This window comes from Crotalus tigris, unplaced genomic scaffold (assembly GCF_016545835.1).
Source record: "Crotalus tigris isolate CLP2741 ecotype Arizona unplaced genomic scaffold, ASM1654583v1 scf7180000021590.295515839:345692, whole genome shotgun sequence".
NCBI lineage: Eukaryota > Metazoa > Chordata > Lepidosauria > Squamata > Viperidae > Crotalus > Crotalus tigris.
Genome location: NW_024098579.1, coordinates 279,284 through 295,767, shown reverse-complemented (window position 1 = coordinate 295,767; position 16,484 = coordinate 279,284). Strand labels below are relative to the sequence as shown.

General features: G+C 40.7%; 1 protein-coding gene across 4 annotated transcripts in view; it reads left to right on the top strand.

Moving 5' to 3' along the window:
* The first annotated feature begins 2,326 nt into the window (after positions 1 to 2,326).
* The window catches only part of LOC120296831 (1-phosphatidylinositol 4,5-bisphosphate phosphodiesterase zeta-1-like), a 63,838-nt gene continuing 49,680 nt past the window's right edge, over positions 2,327 to 16,484 (top strand). For 2 of the 4 annotated variants that reach the window (XR_005553595.1, XM_039318854.1), the window contains exons 1-4: positions 2,327 to 2,477; positions 6,963 to 7,086; positions 8,409 to 8,537; positions 9,204 to 9,435. Coding sequence is in view for 3 of the 4 variants with exons in the window: in XM_039318854.1 (XP_039174788.1) it covers positions 2,467 to 2,477; positions 6,963 to 7,086; positions 8,409 to 8,537; positions 9,204 to 9,435 (496 nt within the window). In the remaining variant the exon portion in view is untranslated. The remainder of the gene's footprint in view (positions 2,478 to 6,962; positions 7,087 to 8,408; positions 8,538 to 9,203; positions 9,436 to 16,484) is intronic. The other 2 variants (XM_039318852.1, XM_039318853.1) reach the window with 2 other exon arrangements.

Here is a 16,484-nt window from a genome sequence, read left to right as displayed (position 1 = left end):
AACTGCTCTGGGACTTCAGAATTCAAACAGAGAAGCACCTGCAACATAACACCCCAGACTTAACAATTGTCGATAAGAAAGACAAAAAAGTCTGGATAGTGGACGTTGGCAGTGCCTGGAGATAGCAGAATAGAAGAGAAAGAACTGGAGAAGATAACAAAATACAAAGACCTACAAATAGAAATAGAAAGACTGTGGCAAAAGCAAGCAAGGGTAGTACCAATAGTCATAGGCTCCTTGGGTGCAATCCCAAAACAACTGGAGCACCACTTGAACACCATTGGCAATTGACAAATTCGCTATTAGTCAATTGCAAAAGGCAGCCTTATTAGGAACTGCTTCCATCCTGCGACGATATCTGTAATACCATCAAACATCCACATCTGCCTATCCCAGGTCCTGGGTAAGGACTCGATAGGTAGACAAAATGCCAAATCAGTCTGAACATCTGGCTGACTGTGCGATGATCAATAATAATAATAATAATAATAATAATAATAATAGTAGTAGTAGTAGTAGTAGTAGTAGTAGTAGTAGTAGTAGTAAAGTTGGAAGGGACCTTGGAGGTCATCTAGTCCAACCCCCTGCTCAGGCAGGAAACCCTACATCATTTCAGAAAAATGGCTGTCCAGTCTCTTCTTAAAAACTTCCGGTGTTGGAGCATTCACCGCTTCTGGAGGCAGGTTGTTCCACTGGTTAATTGTTCTCACTGTTAAGAGGTTTCTCCTGTTAAGAGGTTTCTCCTTAATTCTAGGTTGCTTCTCTCCTTGATCAGTTTCCACCCGTTGCTTCTTGTCCTGCCTTCAGGCGCTTTGGAAAATAGCTTGACTCCCTCTTCTTTGTGGCAGCCCCTGAGATATTGGAACACGGCTATCATGTCCCCCCCTTGTCCTTCTCTTCATTAGGCTAGACATACCCAATTATACACCCTCCCTCCCTGCTGAGGGCATCAGATTGATTAATTTATGACAACACACAGTCCTTACAGATTCCCATGGTATTAGGTGTGGGAAAACAGCAGGGAAAAACTCTACAACAATTAAAACCGGAGAGGCAGATGAAAAAATGACTAAAATTGTTTATAATTGGAATGAAGATTGGGAATGTCTATGGAGATTCATAGTCATCCAAGTCAGGGTTGTTCCGAAGATGCTTTTTCAAAAAACAGCTGGACTTTATTTTTCCTAAGTTGCCTTTTGAAAAAGCAGCTTTGGGACATGAAGATTGCTAGTCACTTACTTATATATTCTTCTACTGCATTTTTAAAAATATTTTCTCTATTTTTTCCTTTTGTACCATTTATTCTATTTTTCTTTTTTAAAGTTTGTGTTAGTTTTTACTATTATAATCTCCAGCAAAATAGTTTGGGGGGGGGGGGGGAACCAAAAACCAGAGAAGCCACAGATAGAGAAGCAGCCAAGGTGAGACATCTCAATGTGCATGAATTTTATGTTGCATTTCATAATCTTTCTATCTCTTTTCTTTTAACCTTTTTTCATATTTTCAGGCCATTTATTTGTTGTTGCTGTTATTATTATTGTTGTTGTTATTATTATTGCTCATGTCAACAGATGTTCAGACTGGATTTGGCGTTTTTATCAGCTTGAGTCCTTCCAAGGACCTGGGATAGGCAGAAGTGAAGGTGATGTTGTCAATGCTGATTCAATCAGAATAGAGCTGGAAGGGACCTTGAAGGTCATCTAGTCCAACCCCCTGCTCAAGCAGGAGACCGTAAACCATTCCAGACAAGTGGCTGTGCAATCTCTTCTTAAAAACTCCCAGTGATGGAGCACCCACAACTTCTGAAGGCAAGCTGTTCCACTGGTTAATTGTCCTTGCTGTTGGGAAGTTTCTCCTTAATTCCAGGTTGCTTCTCTCTTTGGTCAGTTTCCATCCATTGTTTCTTGCCTTGCCTTCTGGTGCTTTGGGAAATGATGTTCTCCAAGTGGTGCTCCAGATGTTTTTGGATTGCACCTTAGAGCACCTATGGCTATGTAGGGTACCATATTTGCTTTCTTTCGCCACACTCCTTCCACTTGCAGCCCTTCCTATCTTGTGATTTATTATTACTACTGTGTGATTATTTGCGCGCGCAGGCTTTACAAACTTTATTCTGGCCAGAAGGCTGAAGCCCAGCGGAGGAGAAGGGACGCCCTTCTGTAGCCCCCACCCACGACCCCCCCACCCCGCGGGGGCTGGGGAAGCCCCGCCGTTGAAAAGCAAAGGGAGGCAGCCCCTTACCGGCCCGTTGTGACGTCGCGGAGGCCCCGCGGGGCTGCCCGCTGGCGCCATAGAGGGCCACCCCCCTCCCGGCTTTCGACTGGCCGCGTCCAGGCGGGCAGCAGGGAAGAGGAGCCGCGGGGAAGATCCGCGAGCGGACGAGCCGGGCAGCGCGCTGGGAGCTGCTGAGACCATCGCAGTAAGGAACAGGCGCTCGGGCCATGCGCAGGAGGCAACGGCGGCACCATGGAGAATAAATATCCTTGGCTCGGAAGGAGGAGAGGGAGGGAAAGAGGGAGGACAGCCCAGGGGTGGGCTTCCCCAACGCGGCGCCCTCCAGCTGAGTAGAGACTACAGCTGCCCAGATTCCTCAGCCCTGTAACCCTTGGTCGAATGGGCGAGGAATTCCTGGGTGTGAGGTCCCAGGTTATCTGTGGGCATCAGGTTGAGCAAGGATGCACCAACTATGAGTGCAGAGAAGAGCAGCAGAGATGATCAGGGGACTGGAGGCTAAAACATATGAGGAACGGTTGCTGGAATTGGGTATGTCTAGTTTAAAGAAGAGAAGGACGAGGGGGGACAGGATAGCAGTGTTCCAATATCTCAGGGGCTGCCCCAAAGAAGAGGGAGTCAAGCTATTTTCCAAGGCGCCTGAAGGCAGGACAAGAAGCAACGGATGGAAACTAACCAAGGAGAGAAGCAACCTAGAACTAAGGAGTAATTTCCTGACAGTTAGATCAATTAACCAGTGGAACAACCTGCCTCCAGAAATTGTGAAGGCTCCAACACTGGAAGTTTTTAAGAAGAGACTGGACAACCATTTCTCTGAAATGGTATAGGATTTCCTGCCTGAGCAGGGGGTTGGACTAGATCAGTGGTCCTTAACCTTTTTGAATGAATCGCCCCCTTGAGCCAATGAGGAAGTTGTCATCGCCCCCCTCCCCCAACACAACCTCTCAATCACAACATAGGAAATAATTCTTCAATTTATGCAAACCTTTTTTTTGATTTCTTTAAAATTGTCATCAGGACATATCGATGCAAATAATTTATTTCCAGTCTTTTTCCCATATCTCCCATATTCTGGCCAATGGCGCGCCACTGTAAGGGTAGAGGCTGCTGTGCAACACGCATGAAGATAAGATATGTACGGCGTTCTGTACTGAAGCTAGCTGGAGGAACATTTCAAAACACAATTCAATCCACTAATAGCGAGCAATCTGATGTTTTTGTACGACAGATATACAGCGATTCACTGTACGAAAAAGTCTCAAAAGTGTCCCCAAAACGTCTCGCTCCATCATCCCCATGTCACCCCCTTTTTGTTCCTTCGCCCCCGTGTCACCCCTTTTCGTTCCATCGCCCCCCTGAAAAACAAAATCGCCCCCTGGGGGGCGATATCGCCCAGGTTAAGAACCACTGGACTAGATGACCTCCAAGGTCCCTTCCAGCTCTGTTCTTCTATTCTAAAAGTATTCTTGGAAAGTCAATGCCCCTTCCTCTATTTTTTATAGTTATTGGTAGCAGTAATGTTACTGTTTCCCAACTGTCATTGCTGGGAGGATCTTGGAAATCCATAAGTAACTTTGTACAAGGATTAGAAAGAAAAGTGAATGGGAATAAAATAGTATGATTTATATAGCAACACTTGTCCTGTAAGTAAGCAAGTTTGGTCTGGTGTTTCTGAACCTTAGCAACTTTAAGATGGGTGGACCTCAACTCCCAGAATTCTGGGAGCTAAAGTCCACTCACCCTGAAGTTGCTAAACTAGTAAAACACTGAATTTAGTCCAATGTTTCTCAACCTTGAGTAAATTTTATAGTTCCCAGTAAAGGGCATGGGGACTAGGGAATTCCAGGAATTAAAGGCTATGCATTTGACATTGCAAAAGTTGGGAAACACTGATCTATTCAATAGAAGATGAACCTGAATAATGGAATAACAGTCGAAAGGGACCTCAGAGGTTTTCTAGTCCAACCCCTGCTCAAGCAGGAAACCTATACCATTTCAGAAAATAGCTGTCCAATCTCTTCTTAAAACTTCCAATGTTGGAGCATTCACAACTTCTGGAGGCAAGTTGTTCCACTGATTAATTGTTCTAATTCAGGGGTCTTCAGACTTGGCCCTTTTATAACTTGTGGACTTCAACTCCCAGAATTCCTCAGCCAGGCACACTGGCTGAGGAATTCTGGGAGTTGAAGTCCACAAGTCATAAAAGGGTCAAGTTTGAAGACCTCTGTTCTAACTGTCAGGAAGAAAAAACCTGGAACAAGGGCTCTTAGTAACTAGGTCCTTCCAAAGACAATGACCTACTTAACCTTTACTCCAAAAACCTGCAGCTAAAAACGTATCTTTGTTCTTTGGTTCCTTCACACAGAGGATCTTTCGTTCCCAATCCACAAGGCACAAATTCCCAAGCAAATCGGAGTGCCTTCTGGATGGAAAAGTTGATCATTACATTAGCCATAGAAACATCCAGTTCACCTTTAAGTACATACAGATAGTCCGCGACTTACAACCATTCGTTTAGTGACTGTCCAAAGTTACAATGGCATTGAAAAAAGTGACTTTTGACTGTTTTTCATACATATGACCATGGTCACATGATCAAAATTCAGAGTCTTGACAACAGGCATGCATTTATGACTGCTGCAGCATCCCGGGGTGACGTGATCGCCTTTTGCGACCTTATGACAAGCAAAATCAATGGGGAAGCCAAATTCACTCACCAACCGTGTTACTAATTTAAAAACTTCAGCAATTCACTTAACAAGTGGGGCAAGAAAGGCCGTAAAACTCACTTAACAAATCTCACTTAGCAATATCAATTTTGGGCTCAGTTGTGGCCATAAGTCGAGGACTACCTGTATCGCTCTGAAAAGAAAGAAGCAAAAATAAGTATATTTGGATGCGAGTATCTTCCAGATCCACATCTCTCTCTCTATTGGAAGCTCTTAATGTTTCCTGCTTTTCTAGGGGAGCAGTTTAATATTGGGTGTACTTTGAAACCCTCTTTGAAATAATCATAATATTCCAGTTGACCTAATTAGGAAGCAAAAGGAATCCAGGCTAGCAGTGGCCTACTGGAATAATCTTTCAATAGAGATCAATGTGGCCCCCTTTCCCGATGACATTTTGGAAGATGCTCAAAACACCTCCCAAAATGCTCCAGCTAGTTAGCTTTCGTCATGTTCTTATCTTTTATTTATCTGATTTCTGCCCAGCTACAATTTTTATGTGTTTTTAATTATTTTTACTCAGACTTTAATACTTATTGTGGGCGTTTTTAATGTTTTTCATAACTTATAAACTTAGATCCCAGCATGATATAAATGGAATAAATGAATGAATAATCGTAAGTTTGCTGTGTGAGGGCTTTTTTAATGAGTAGTATATTAAGAAGTGCAAAGTAGGGTCCTGCGTTATAGGGCACACCATTTTTTCTACACAAATACACATTTAATCCTTTTGTTGAGGATTCCCAGTTTTCGTTGATCAACGTTACTCCATTCCTTTGCAACAAGCAAAGCTTCATCTGAATTTAATGGCAGTTTACGGTTAACCCTATGTATATGTTTGGTGTGTATCCCTAAATTGAGAGTCACTAGGAGTTGGGGAACATATAAATTTGATATATTACTTACCATTTATTTATTTATTTATTTATTTATTTATGAGACTTATATACCGCTTTAAGTGCAAGCACTCTCTAAGCCAGTGGTTCTCAACTTTTCTAATGCCGCGACCCCATAATACAGTTCCCCATGTTGTGGTGACCCCCAACCACTTATACATCACCGGGTGCCAGGGGCGTGGCCAAAGAAAAGAGGGAAAAAATGGCAGACAGCCTTGTTTGGCGACCCCCGTGAAATGGTCGTTCGACCCCAAATGGGGTCCCGACCCACAGGTTGAGTACCACTGCTCTAAGCGGTGTACACCAGTAAGCAATGTGTATATATATATATATATATATATATATATATATATATATATATATATATTTACATTGCCCCCAACAATCTGGGGCCTCATTTTACCGACCCCGGAAGGATGGAAGGCTGAGTCAACCTTGAGCCGGTGAGATTTGAACCGCTGACCTGCTGAACACAGTCAGCTAAAGTGGCCTGCAGTACTGCACTCTAACTGCTGCGCCACCTCGGCTCATTATTAGATTTTTATGCTGCCTTTATTATTTTATAAGTAACTCAAGGTGGTGAACATACCTAATAATACTCTTTCCTTCTCCTATTTTATCCACAACAATCTTGTGAGGTGGGTTGGGCTGAGAGAGAGAGTGATTGACTCAAAGTCACCCAGTTGATTTTCATGCCTAAACTAGGACTAGAACTCACAGTTTCCTGGTTTCGAGGCAAGCACTTAACCACTCAGCCAAACTGGCTCTTATTACATATAATGCAGGGAAATTGTTATTTTCCCCCATAAATGTTTTCAAAGAGGATGGGGAAGTTGTTTTTCCATGAGAGGAAAACATCCCTACTATTGTAATTATATTTCACTTAGAACGTTGCTGTACAAAGTTATTTTGTTCTTCTAAAGCTGAGTCTAAATGAAATAGATGAATGTAAGTAATTTAAGTGCACTTGGTCATAGAAATCTTAATGTTAAAAGTCACGAGATTGTCTCTTACCTATTTTCTGAATTAAGACTGTCAATGTTGTCAATATTTTCCGGATTAAGATTGTCAGTATTGTTGAAAGTTCCCTTAATTCACTTTTCTGCACATGGTTCATGGACATGATTTATGATGAATTTAGAGAAGGCAAGATCAACATAGATAAGACCTTAAAGCTGCTGAATAAGTTTGAAGTCTCTTATGATTATGTTCATGTGAAAAAAGTTTTTAAGGTGAGAAAAAAATATTTTTTTTAAAAAAATGTTTTGTTAAAAATATATTCAAAACCATTTTCTCCGGTGTTGATTGGACCAATTTCTAGATTAAAGTTTTCTTTTAATATGGAAATGTATGTTGTTAGATTTTTTTAATCTCACTTTTATTATTTTTATAAATAACTCAAAACAGTGAACATACCTAATACTCCTTCCTGCCTCTATTTCTCCCCCAAACAACAAATCCATGAGGTGAGTTGGGCTAAGAAAGTGTATCTGGCCCAATGTCACCCAGCTGGCGTTCATGACTAAGGTGGGACTAGAACTCACAGTCTCCTGGTTCCTAGCCTGGTGCTTTAATCACTAGACCAGTGGTTCTCAACCTTTTTAATGCCGCGACCCCCAACCGGTCTTAAGTCGAGGACTACTCAACCGGTCGTAAGTCGAGGACTACTCAACTGGTGCAGAACCATTTGCAGAATGGGACTTTTGGCGGGCTCAGCAGGGCAGAGAGAGTCTATTCTCTTGGCTTTCAATAGAATAGTCTATTCAAGAAAGTCTATTCTATTGGCTTTCAAAAGCCAATAGAATAAAAGGGAGTAGCACAGCTAAAGAAAAGGGAAAAAAAAATAATGGCGGACTGTGTTGTTTGGCAAATCCCATGAAATGGTCGTTCGATCCCAAATGGGGTCCCGACCCTCAGGTTGAGAACCACTGCACTAGACTAAAGTGGCTCTGATTATTGATAGGTAATGTCCTTGTTTACTATTTAGAAAAAAATGTAACTTTGTTGTACTTGTACAGAGAAGCATTTGTTATACATACTGTGTTTTCCCCAAAATAAGACCTGGTCTTATGTATTTTTTGCCTCCAAAAGAGGTACCAGGTATTATTTTTTTGGGATGTCTTACCCGCTTACCTTAGGACCGCCACAGCTAAGCTTCCCATGCCCCGACATCTGCCTCGCCTTACTGGCCCACTTCTTCTGCAGCCGCTTACCGCTGCAGCTGAGAAAGGAGCTCTCGATTGACACGCACAACCTTTCCTGAAGGCAAAACGGAGGCCGGGAAGCACAGCTCACGTCAATCAGGAGCTTGTTTCTCAGCTGAAGAGGCTTTTCTGGAAAAATGGAGGCTGGGGGGGGTGACATGCGCAAGCAGCGGTGAGTGGCCACAGAGAAGTGGGCCGGTGAGGCGAGGCAGATGTCAGGGCATGGGAAGCTTAGCTGTGGTGGTCCTAAGGTAAGCAGGTGAGACATTCCCCAAAAATAAGACCTGGTACCTCTTTTTGGAGGCAAAAAATATATAAGACCAGGTCTTATTTTATTATTTTGCTAGCAGATGCCTTTCCTGAAGCAAAATGGAGGGGGGGCAATGCGTGTGAGCAGTGGTGAGCAACCGCAGAAGAAGTGGGTCAGCGAGGCGAGGCAGCTGTTGGGGCGTGGGAAGCCTGGCTGCAACTGTCCTAAGGTAAGTGTATGCAGTGTGTGTTTAGAGTAGCACAATTCTCTGTGTTTTTCAGCTGCATGAGATAAATGAAGGTAAGTCATTGCACTGCTATGAATTTGAATGTGTTTCAATCCTACCGATTATCAGTTCTCTCCTGCTTTCTTGCCTATTTAGGCTTGACATTAGATTAGAGGTAGTCCTTGACTTACAACCGCAGTTGAGCCCCAAATTCCCTTTGCTAAGCAACACTGTTGTTAAGTGAGTTTTGCCCCACTTTACGACCTTTCACAGTTGTTAAGTGAGTCACTGCAATTGTCAAATTAGTAACCTGGTTACTAAGCAAATCTGGATTCCCCACTGACTTCGCTGGTCAGAAGGTCGCCAAAGGGGATCATATGACCCTGTCATAAATATGAGTCAGTCACCAAGCATCTGAATTTTGATCACGTGACCATGGGTTTGCTGCAATGGTCGTAAGTGTGAAAATTGATGATAAATCACTTGTTTCAGTGCCGTTGTAACATTGAACGGTCACTAAATGAACTGTTGTAAGTTGAGGACTACCTGTAATGGCTTATCTTCAAATGAAAGACAGCTTTCCCAGAGTTCATTTCTTCATCTTAGTATTTATACTGATTTATATGCATGTTATTAAACTTCTTCTCTCTCCTTTTTTTTTTTTTGTAGAAAAATGACAAACAGAAGTCTGGACTTATTACCATGGAAGATTTCAGAGCGATCTACCGAATGCTTCTGCACAGACCTGAACTGATCGAACTCTTCAACAGCTACTCGTCAAACAAAAAAGCTCTATCATCAGGAAATCTAGCTGAATTTCTCAGAAAGGAGCAATTTGAGCTTAATGCTAATGAAGGAAGAGCTGTTTCGCTCATTAATCGATATGAACCCATTCATGAAGGTACCCCAAAGTTCTAAAGTTACGATTTAATTAGTGGAACTTCATTTTCTAAGGAAACAATGAAGGCTGAAATAGAAATAATGCAAACAATTGTCATGCTTCTTTAAGAACATACTTTTTTTTTTGTTGGAAGAAGTCATTGGTCATTGTCTGTTATCATAGTTGTGTCTTCTGTACCCTATGTTTATTTAATAGATCAGAATTGTCATTTTGTGTAGCCACCGCCTTTTGAGTGATGTGTAAAAATTTAAAACGTGTACAATCTTTAAAACAACTTGTATTATATGTTATGCATGCTTTTATGAATTTAAATTGTATTAATTTATTATACAGTATATGACATAATGTATTAATTTATTCAACTGCTTCTATGCTAATTAATCATCTCCTGAGAAGATGATCAGAGAGCTCAGCTTATAAATAAGCTTTATAATTCTCTATTTATAAAAATGATTCTTCTATGCATACAATGAGGAAAAACATTACAACTAATGTGATTGTTTTCTGAAAGCATTATGTTCACATTTCTTGTTTAACGCTTTGTCTATTTTAAAAAAAACACTGGTTTACAGTATGTACGTTGTCCTATATTGTATGCATGCTTCATCTTAGTAAATGTTTCATTCAGATATTAAATGTGACTATAGGAATATCAGTTCAAGTCATCGTAACTTATGAGATTAGTCTTTTAAAACTTTTTTTTTTCTGCAGCAGCCTAGACTGATAATTTTACAGTTCAGATTGCAATAGAGGCAACTTATAAAATTTTAGAAGAAAAAAAAATAGCTCAAAGCACCTCAGTGATTAATAGCACAACCTTACATTTGCCTATTAAACTCAATGGGACATAAGCTGAGTAGACATGCCTATGTGTACATTTGAATATAATGTCCTAGTAAATCTGTAATGACATAGAGTTAATGTCTTATATAAATGATTTTTCTTTGCTGTCCAAAATGTACTGCCACCTAGTTAAAAATAACTATCAGATTTATAATAAATAAAAAGACAAATTTTCATTGGGGTATTTCAGCTTTCTGTTATGAGACAGCCTCATTATAGGTAGTCCTCCACTTATGACCAGTTGTTTAATGACTGAAGTTATGACAGACATCTTCCAAAAGATACTTATGATCTGTTTTCAAACTTCTGATGCCCACCCCCTACACCAGGGGTAGGCAACCTTGGCTCTTTTATGACTCGTGGACTTCAACTCCCAGAATTCCTGAGCCAGCCATGCTGAGGGGAAAGGGAGAGGTTTCCAAGCTGAGCCATGCTGGCTCAGGAATTCTGGGAGTTGAAGTCCACGAATCATAAAAGAGCCAAGGTTGCGTACTCCTGCCCTACACTCACATGACCCATTTCATGTACTCAACAACTAGCCCGCACTATGGCTGTTTAATATTGTCCTGTGGTCATGTGACTTTGACTTACAATGGCTTTACCGAAAACCAGTGTTTACTTCCAGCTTCGGCAAAAAGGCCCATAGCGAACAATGGATCTGCTTAATGACCGTGGTATTTGTTGATGACTGTGGAGGCTGCTTACTGACCATGATGCTTTTAATGGTGGGCTCCATTATAGTTGTAAATCGATGACTATCTGAAATTGGAATAATATTTGACTTTTTACCACACTTGGAGGTATTATAGGCAAGCTTATAACACTAACAAAATTAGATATGAATAAGTTTCAGTATTACTAAATTAATCATAAATAAAAACACACAAACAAAACCTAAAACATTTCTCTACCCTGTTTTTAGAGTCAAACTGTTTTTTTTCTTTATTTTTTGTACATTAGGCCCTTTAACTTTCTGCAAGTTTTTGTGATTTGGCACATACACAACTTCACTGATTTCTAAAATTACTTCATCTAAAAGTTAATTGTAATGTGATGGTGTGTTCATTTAAAACATTGAGGCCAAGTTATATAATCCTTGGATTTTTAAAAATGTTCTATTTTTAGCATTGTTGTTGTTAATTGCGAAGTCGTGTCTGACCCATCGCAACCCCATGGACAACGTTCCTCCAGGTCTTCCTGTCCTCTACCATCTTCTGGAGTCCATTTAAGCTCACGCCTACTGCTTCAGTGACTCCATCCAGCCATCTCATTCTCTGTCGTCCTCTTCTTCTATTGCCCTCAATCTTTCCCAGCATTAGGCCCTTCTCCAGTGAGTCCTTCCTTCTCATTAGGTGGCCAAAGCACTTGAGTTTCAACTTCAGGATCTGGCCTTCTAAAGAGCAGTCGGGGTTGATCTCTTCTAGGACTGACCGGTTTGAACGCCTTGCAGTCCAAGGGACTCGCCGGAGTCTTCTCCAGCACCAGAGTTCAAAGGCCTCAATTCTTTTGCGCTCAGCCTTTCTTATGGTCCAACTTTCACAGCCATACATTGCAACTGGGAAAACCATGGCCTGGACTATACGCACTTTTGTTGGCAGGGTGATATCTCTGCTTTTTAGTATGCTGTCTAGATTTGCCATAGATTTCCTCCCCAGGAGCAAGCGTCTTTTAATTTCTTGGCTGCAGTCCCCATCTGAGGTGATCTTTGAGCCCAGAAAAATAAAATCTGTCTCTACCTCCATTTCTTCCCCATCTATTTTCCAGGAATTGAGAAGTCCGGATGCCATGATTTTGGTTTTCTTAATGTTGAGTTTCAAGCCAACTTTTGCACTCTCCTCCTTCACCCACATCAAGAGGCTCTTTAGTTCCTCTTCACTTTCTGCCATTAGAGTGGTATCATCTGCATTTTTAGCATTGGGTTGGCCTAAAAATACAGGTAGTCCTCGATTTATGACCACAACTGAGCCCAAAATTTCTGTTGCTAAGTGAGACAGTTAAGTGAATTTTGCCCTATTTTACAACTTCTCTTGCCATAGTTGTTAAGTGAAACACTAAAATTATTAAGTTAGTAACACAGTTGTTAAGTGAATCTGGTTTCCCCATTGACTTTGCTTGTCAGAAGATCGCAAATAGTGATCACGTGACCCCGGGACACAGCAACCGTCATAAATATGAGTCAGTTTCCAAGTGTCTGAATTTTGATCACGTGACCAAGGGGATGCTGCAGTGGTCGTAAGTGTGAAAAACAGTATAAGTCACTTTTTTCAGTGTCGTCATAACTTCTGAGGATCACTAAATGAACTGTTCTAATTCGAGGACTATCTGTACCATTTTTTTTTCTTACAGTGTTTTAAAACTTGGATGCTCCTATTATACAATGATTATTTTTAGAAATATATTTAAATACAAAATATTTGCAGTGCTGTTTTCTTTACAGTTTTTACAAAACCATTTGTGATCTTATGGAACTGTATTTATGGATTTGCATGAATTAACTGATTCCTGTTATCTCTTGGGGAACTTGTGTGTTTATATCAATAATGTGTACAAATGCTAATAATGAAATAAAAATATGAACTGTTATACAGTTAATTCCTTCTTTAGCACTAATTCTTGTTACTGTATTTTGATTTGGGTTTTAAATTTGGTAGACAAGCATATTTCTTTTGCTCACTTACATGACAATAAACAATACTACTACATTGGGTGGAAGCTTTAGTCTATATTTCTGTTATTATAAACTCCTGCCTGTCTAATTAGCTTGTTGCACTAAGTGTCACATTCCCATCCTTTACCATGGCTTAATTTAAAAAAGTAGTCAATACTTTGATCATTAATACTATTGATTATCATAATTGTTCTTGATATAAAGAGCTGTTATAATACTAGCCTATGACATCCAGATTAGTCCACTGCACATCCTTATCACAGAAATAGTATCTGTACTTCATTGCTAATTCTGGTTTTGATCTCGTGACCATCATCCTCAAAAGAACTCACACAACATCAAATCAATTGTTATAGGTTACCGCCAATCTGTGAAATTAGGTATTTTATAGAATGCCTAGGAAAATCTATAGAATGCCAAAAATGGAACGTCAAAGTATGTAATGCTTAATATTTCACAAACTTCCTAGGCATTCTGTTTAATACCTAAAGGCAAACTGGAACAGTATAAAATATTTCCACTAAAATGCCATTCTAGCTTTTCTTATTGCAACAAGTCAATCAGTACCAGTCTTTTGCATTTTTCAGTAAGAAAGTCCTGTATTTTATTTTGCATTTTTTCTTTCATTTTCATCTACATCTTTTTTTCAATAATCCCTAACCCTTTTCATGGCTCTCTTTTTATACTTTGCCTAAATAGTTCTTGTCGTTCTGCATAATGCCTGGTCACCACATGCAATGCCTGGAGTCTATGGAGATTCTCAGTCATCCAGGTCACAGTTGTCCCAAAGGTGCTCCTTCAGGAGGCAATTGGAGTTTCTTGTTTTTCTTTGAAGATGTTTCACTTCTCATCCAAGAAGCTTCTTCAGCTGTGACTGGATGGTGGGGGAAAGGAAGGATTTATATTCCTTACAGAGAGCTGGTCATTTGCATTCTTTTGGAGAGTCGTTGAGGCCACTTGGAGGTGTATCTGTTTCTTCAGGGTCACCTGAGCAGTGCAAATGGGTGTGGAGCCTTCTTGACTACAGGATGTTTTCTGTCCCATGACCCTTCACTGTTGAAGACAGGTGCGAGTCTGTGTTGTCTCCATCTCAAACTGAAGCTGAATGGTTCCTGTAGTCTGCACCATCTAGTCAGAGCTGAAGAAGCTTCTTGGATGAGAAGTGAAACGTCTTCAAAGAAAAACAAGAAAGTCCAGTTGCCTCCTGAAAATAATAATAATAATAATAATAATTCAGAATTCAAACAGACAAGCACCTGCAACATAACACCCCAGACTTAACAATTGTCGATAAGAAAGACAAAAAAGTCTGGATAGTGGACGTGGCAGTGCCTAGAGACAGCAGAATAGACGAGAAAGAACTGGAGAAGATAACAAAAATACAAAGACCTACAAATGGAAATAGAAAGACTGTGGCAAAAGCAAGCAAGGGTAGTACCAATAATAATAGGCGCCTTGGGTGCAATCCCAAAACAACTGGAGCACCACTTGAACACCATTGGCATTGACAAATTTGCTATTAGTCAATTGCAAAAGGTGGCCTTACTAGGAAGTGCTTCCATCCTGCGACGATATCTGTAATACCATCAAACATTCACATCTGCCTATCCTAGATCCTGGGTAAGGACTCGATAGGTAGACAAAGTGCCAAATCCAGTCTGAACATCTGGCTAACTGTGCGATGATCCATAATAATAATAATAATAATAAAGTTGGAAGGGACCTTGGAGGTCATCAAGTCCAACCCCCTGCTCAGGCAGGAAACCCTATACTATTTTGGACAAATGGCTGTCCAGTCTCTTCTTAAAACTTTCCAGTGTTGGAGCATTCACCACTTCTGGAGGCAGGTTGTTCCACTGGTTAATTGTTCTAACTGTCAGGAAGTTTCTCCTTAGTTCTAGGTTGCTTCTCTCCTTGATTAGTTTCCATCCATTCCTTCTTGTCCTGCCTTCATGCGCTTTGGAAAATAGCTTGACTCCCTCTTCTTTGGGACATACAAAGCACCTTTGGGACATACAATGACTACGGAAAGTATAAAGCACATTACAATAACAGACATTTCATAATTTGCCTAAAAATGTCTCACATTCTATAGATTTCCTATAGAATTCTTATACAACACCAGGTTTTCACACATTGCTGGTAACAAATATAAAAAAAATCAACAAGAAGGGTTAAGCGATACTTTGTTTCATCCACATCTTTTATATTTAAAATTAAGTTGGCAAGATTCCCTGTTAGAAGTAGCATTGGTGGCCATTCTCATATTCCTGATTTAGCAGCTATATTATGATTTTTTTTATTTTAATGTACATGCTATAGGAAGCAGGCAGCAATCAGCTCCACTGTACGTAATGATTTATACCTGCTGAATAAAATACGATTCAACTGATTATGAGGTGTATCGCCATTACACTCTGGGTGCTTTTCTGACAATTGTTACTTGGCCACATGTTTTTCAACGGGAATAAAAGTAGGTCAGAAAAATCAACTGTTGCAATGGTAAATGTTGAGTTTTTCATCAATAGGATTGTTTTATACAAATATCCATATGAAAATACAGTAGAGTTAGAGAGCTTAGGTAAATAAAAAAAAACTGATGCGTGGGCTATAGAGCTGTTTCCAATTCAATTCTTAACTGGGAGCTTAGACAACAATTGGATTTCTTACATTCATTGATTTTACTGGGAAGGTGTGCTTAGCACTCCACCTGAAACCTCCATGACCTTTAAGGCTTGAAAGTGGCTCTGCTTCACTCTAGCTTTATTGAGCTTTTTCTGCCTATGATAAACAATCAAAAATGCCTTCTGTCCATTTGAAAAAAAAAACCTAAGTAGTTCACTGGGAAAGCAGTGACCTTCAACCTGCTTGGTCCCTTGTTATTCTTTCCAACCCCACAGACCAGGGGTAGGCAAGCTTGGCTCTTTTATGACTCGTGGACTTCAACTCCCAGAATTCCTCAGCCAGCCATACTGAGGGGAAAGGGAGAGGTTTCCAAGCTGAGCCATGCTGGCTGAGGAATTCTGGGAGTTGAAGTCCACGAGTAATAAAGCGGCCTAGGCCTAAGCCAGAAATAGGCAACCTTGGCGCTTTTATGACTCGTGGACTTCAACTCCCAGAATTCCTCAGCCAGCCATGCTGAGGGGAAAGGGAGAGGTTTCCAAGCTGAGCCATACTGGCTGAGGAATTCTGGGAGTTGAAGTCCACGAGTAATAAAGCGGCCTAGGCCTAGGCCAGAGGTAGGCAACCTTGGCGCTTTTATGACTCGTGGACTTCAACTCCCAGAATTCCTCAGCCAGCCATGCTGAGGGGAAAGGGAGAGGTTTCCAAGCTGAGCCATGCTGGCTGAGGAATTCTGGAAGTTGAAGTCCACGAGTAATAAAAAGAGCCAAGGTTGCCTACCCCTGGCACAGACTATTGGAAAGAAATTATGCAAAGATTGTGGGGTTTTGGGTGTCCACCAGTAGGATAACTCCAAAATCAAATGGAATGGGACCAGATTTATCGATGGAAGAAGCTAAAAAGGAGAAGATGGAGT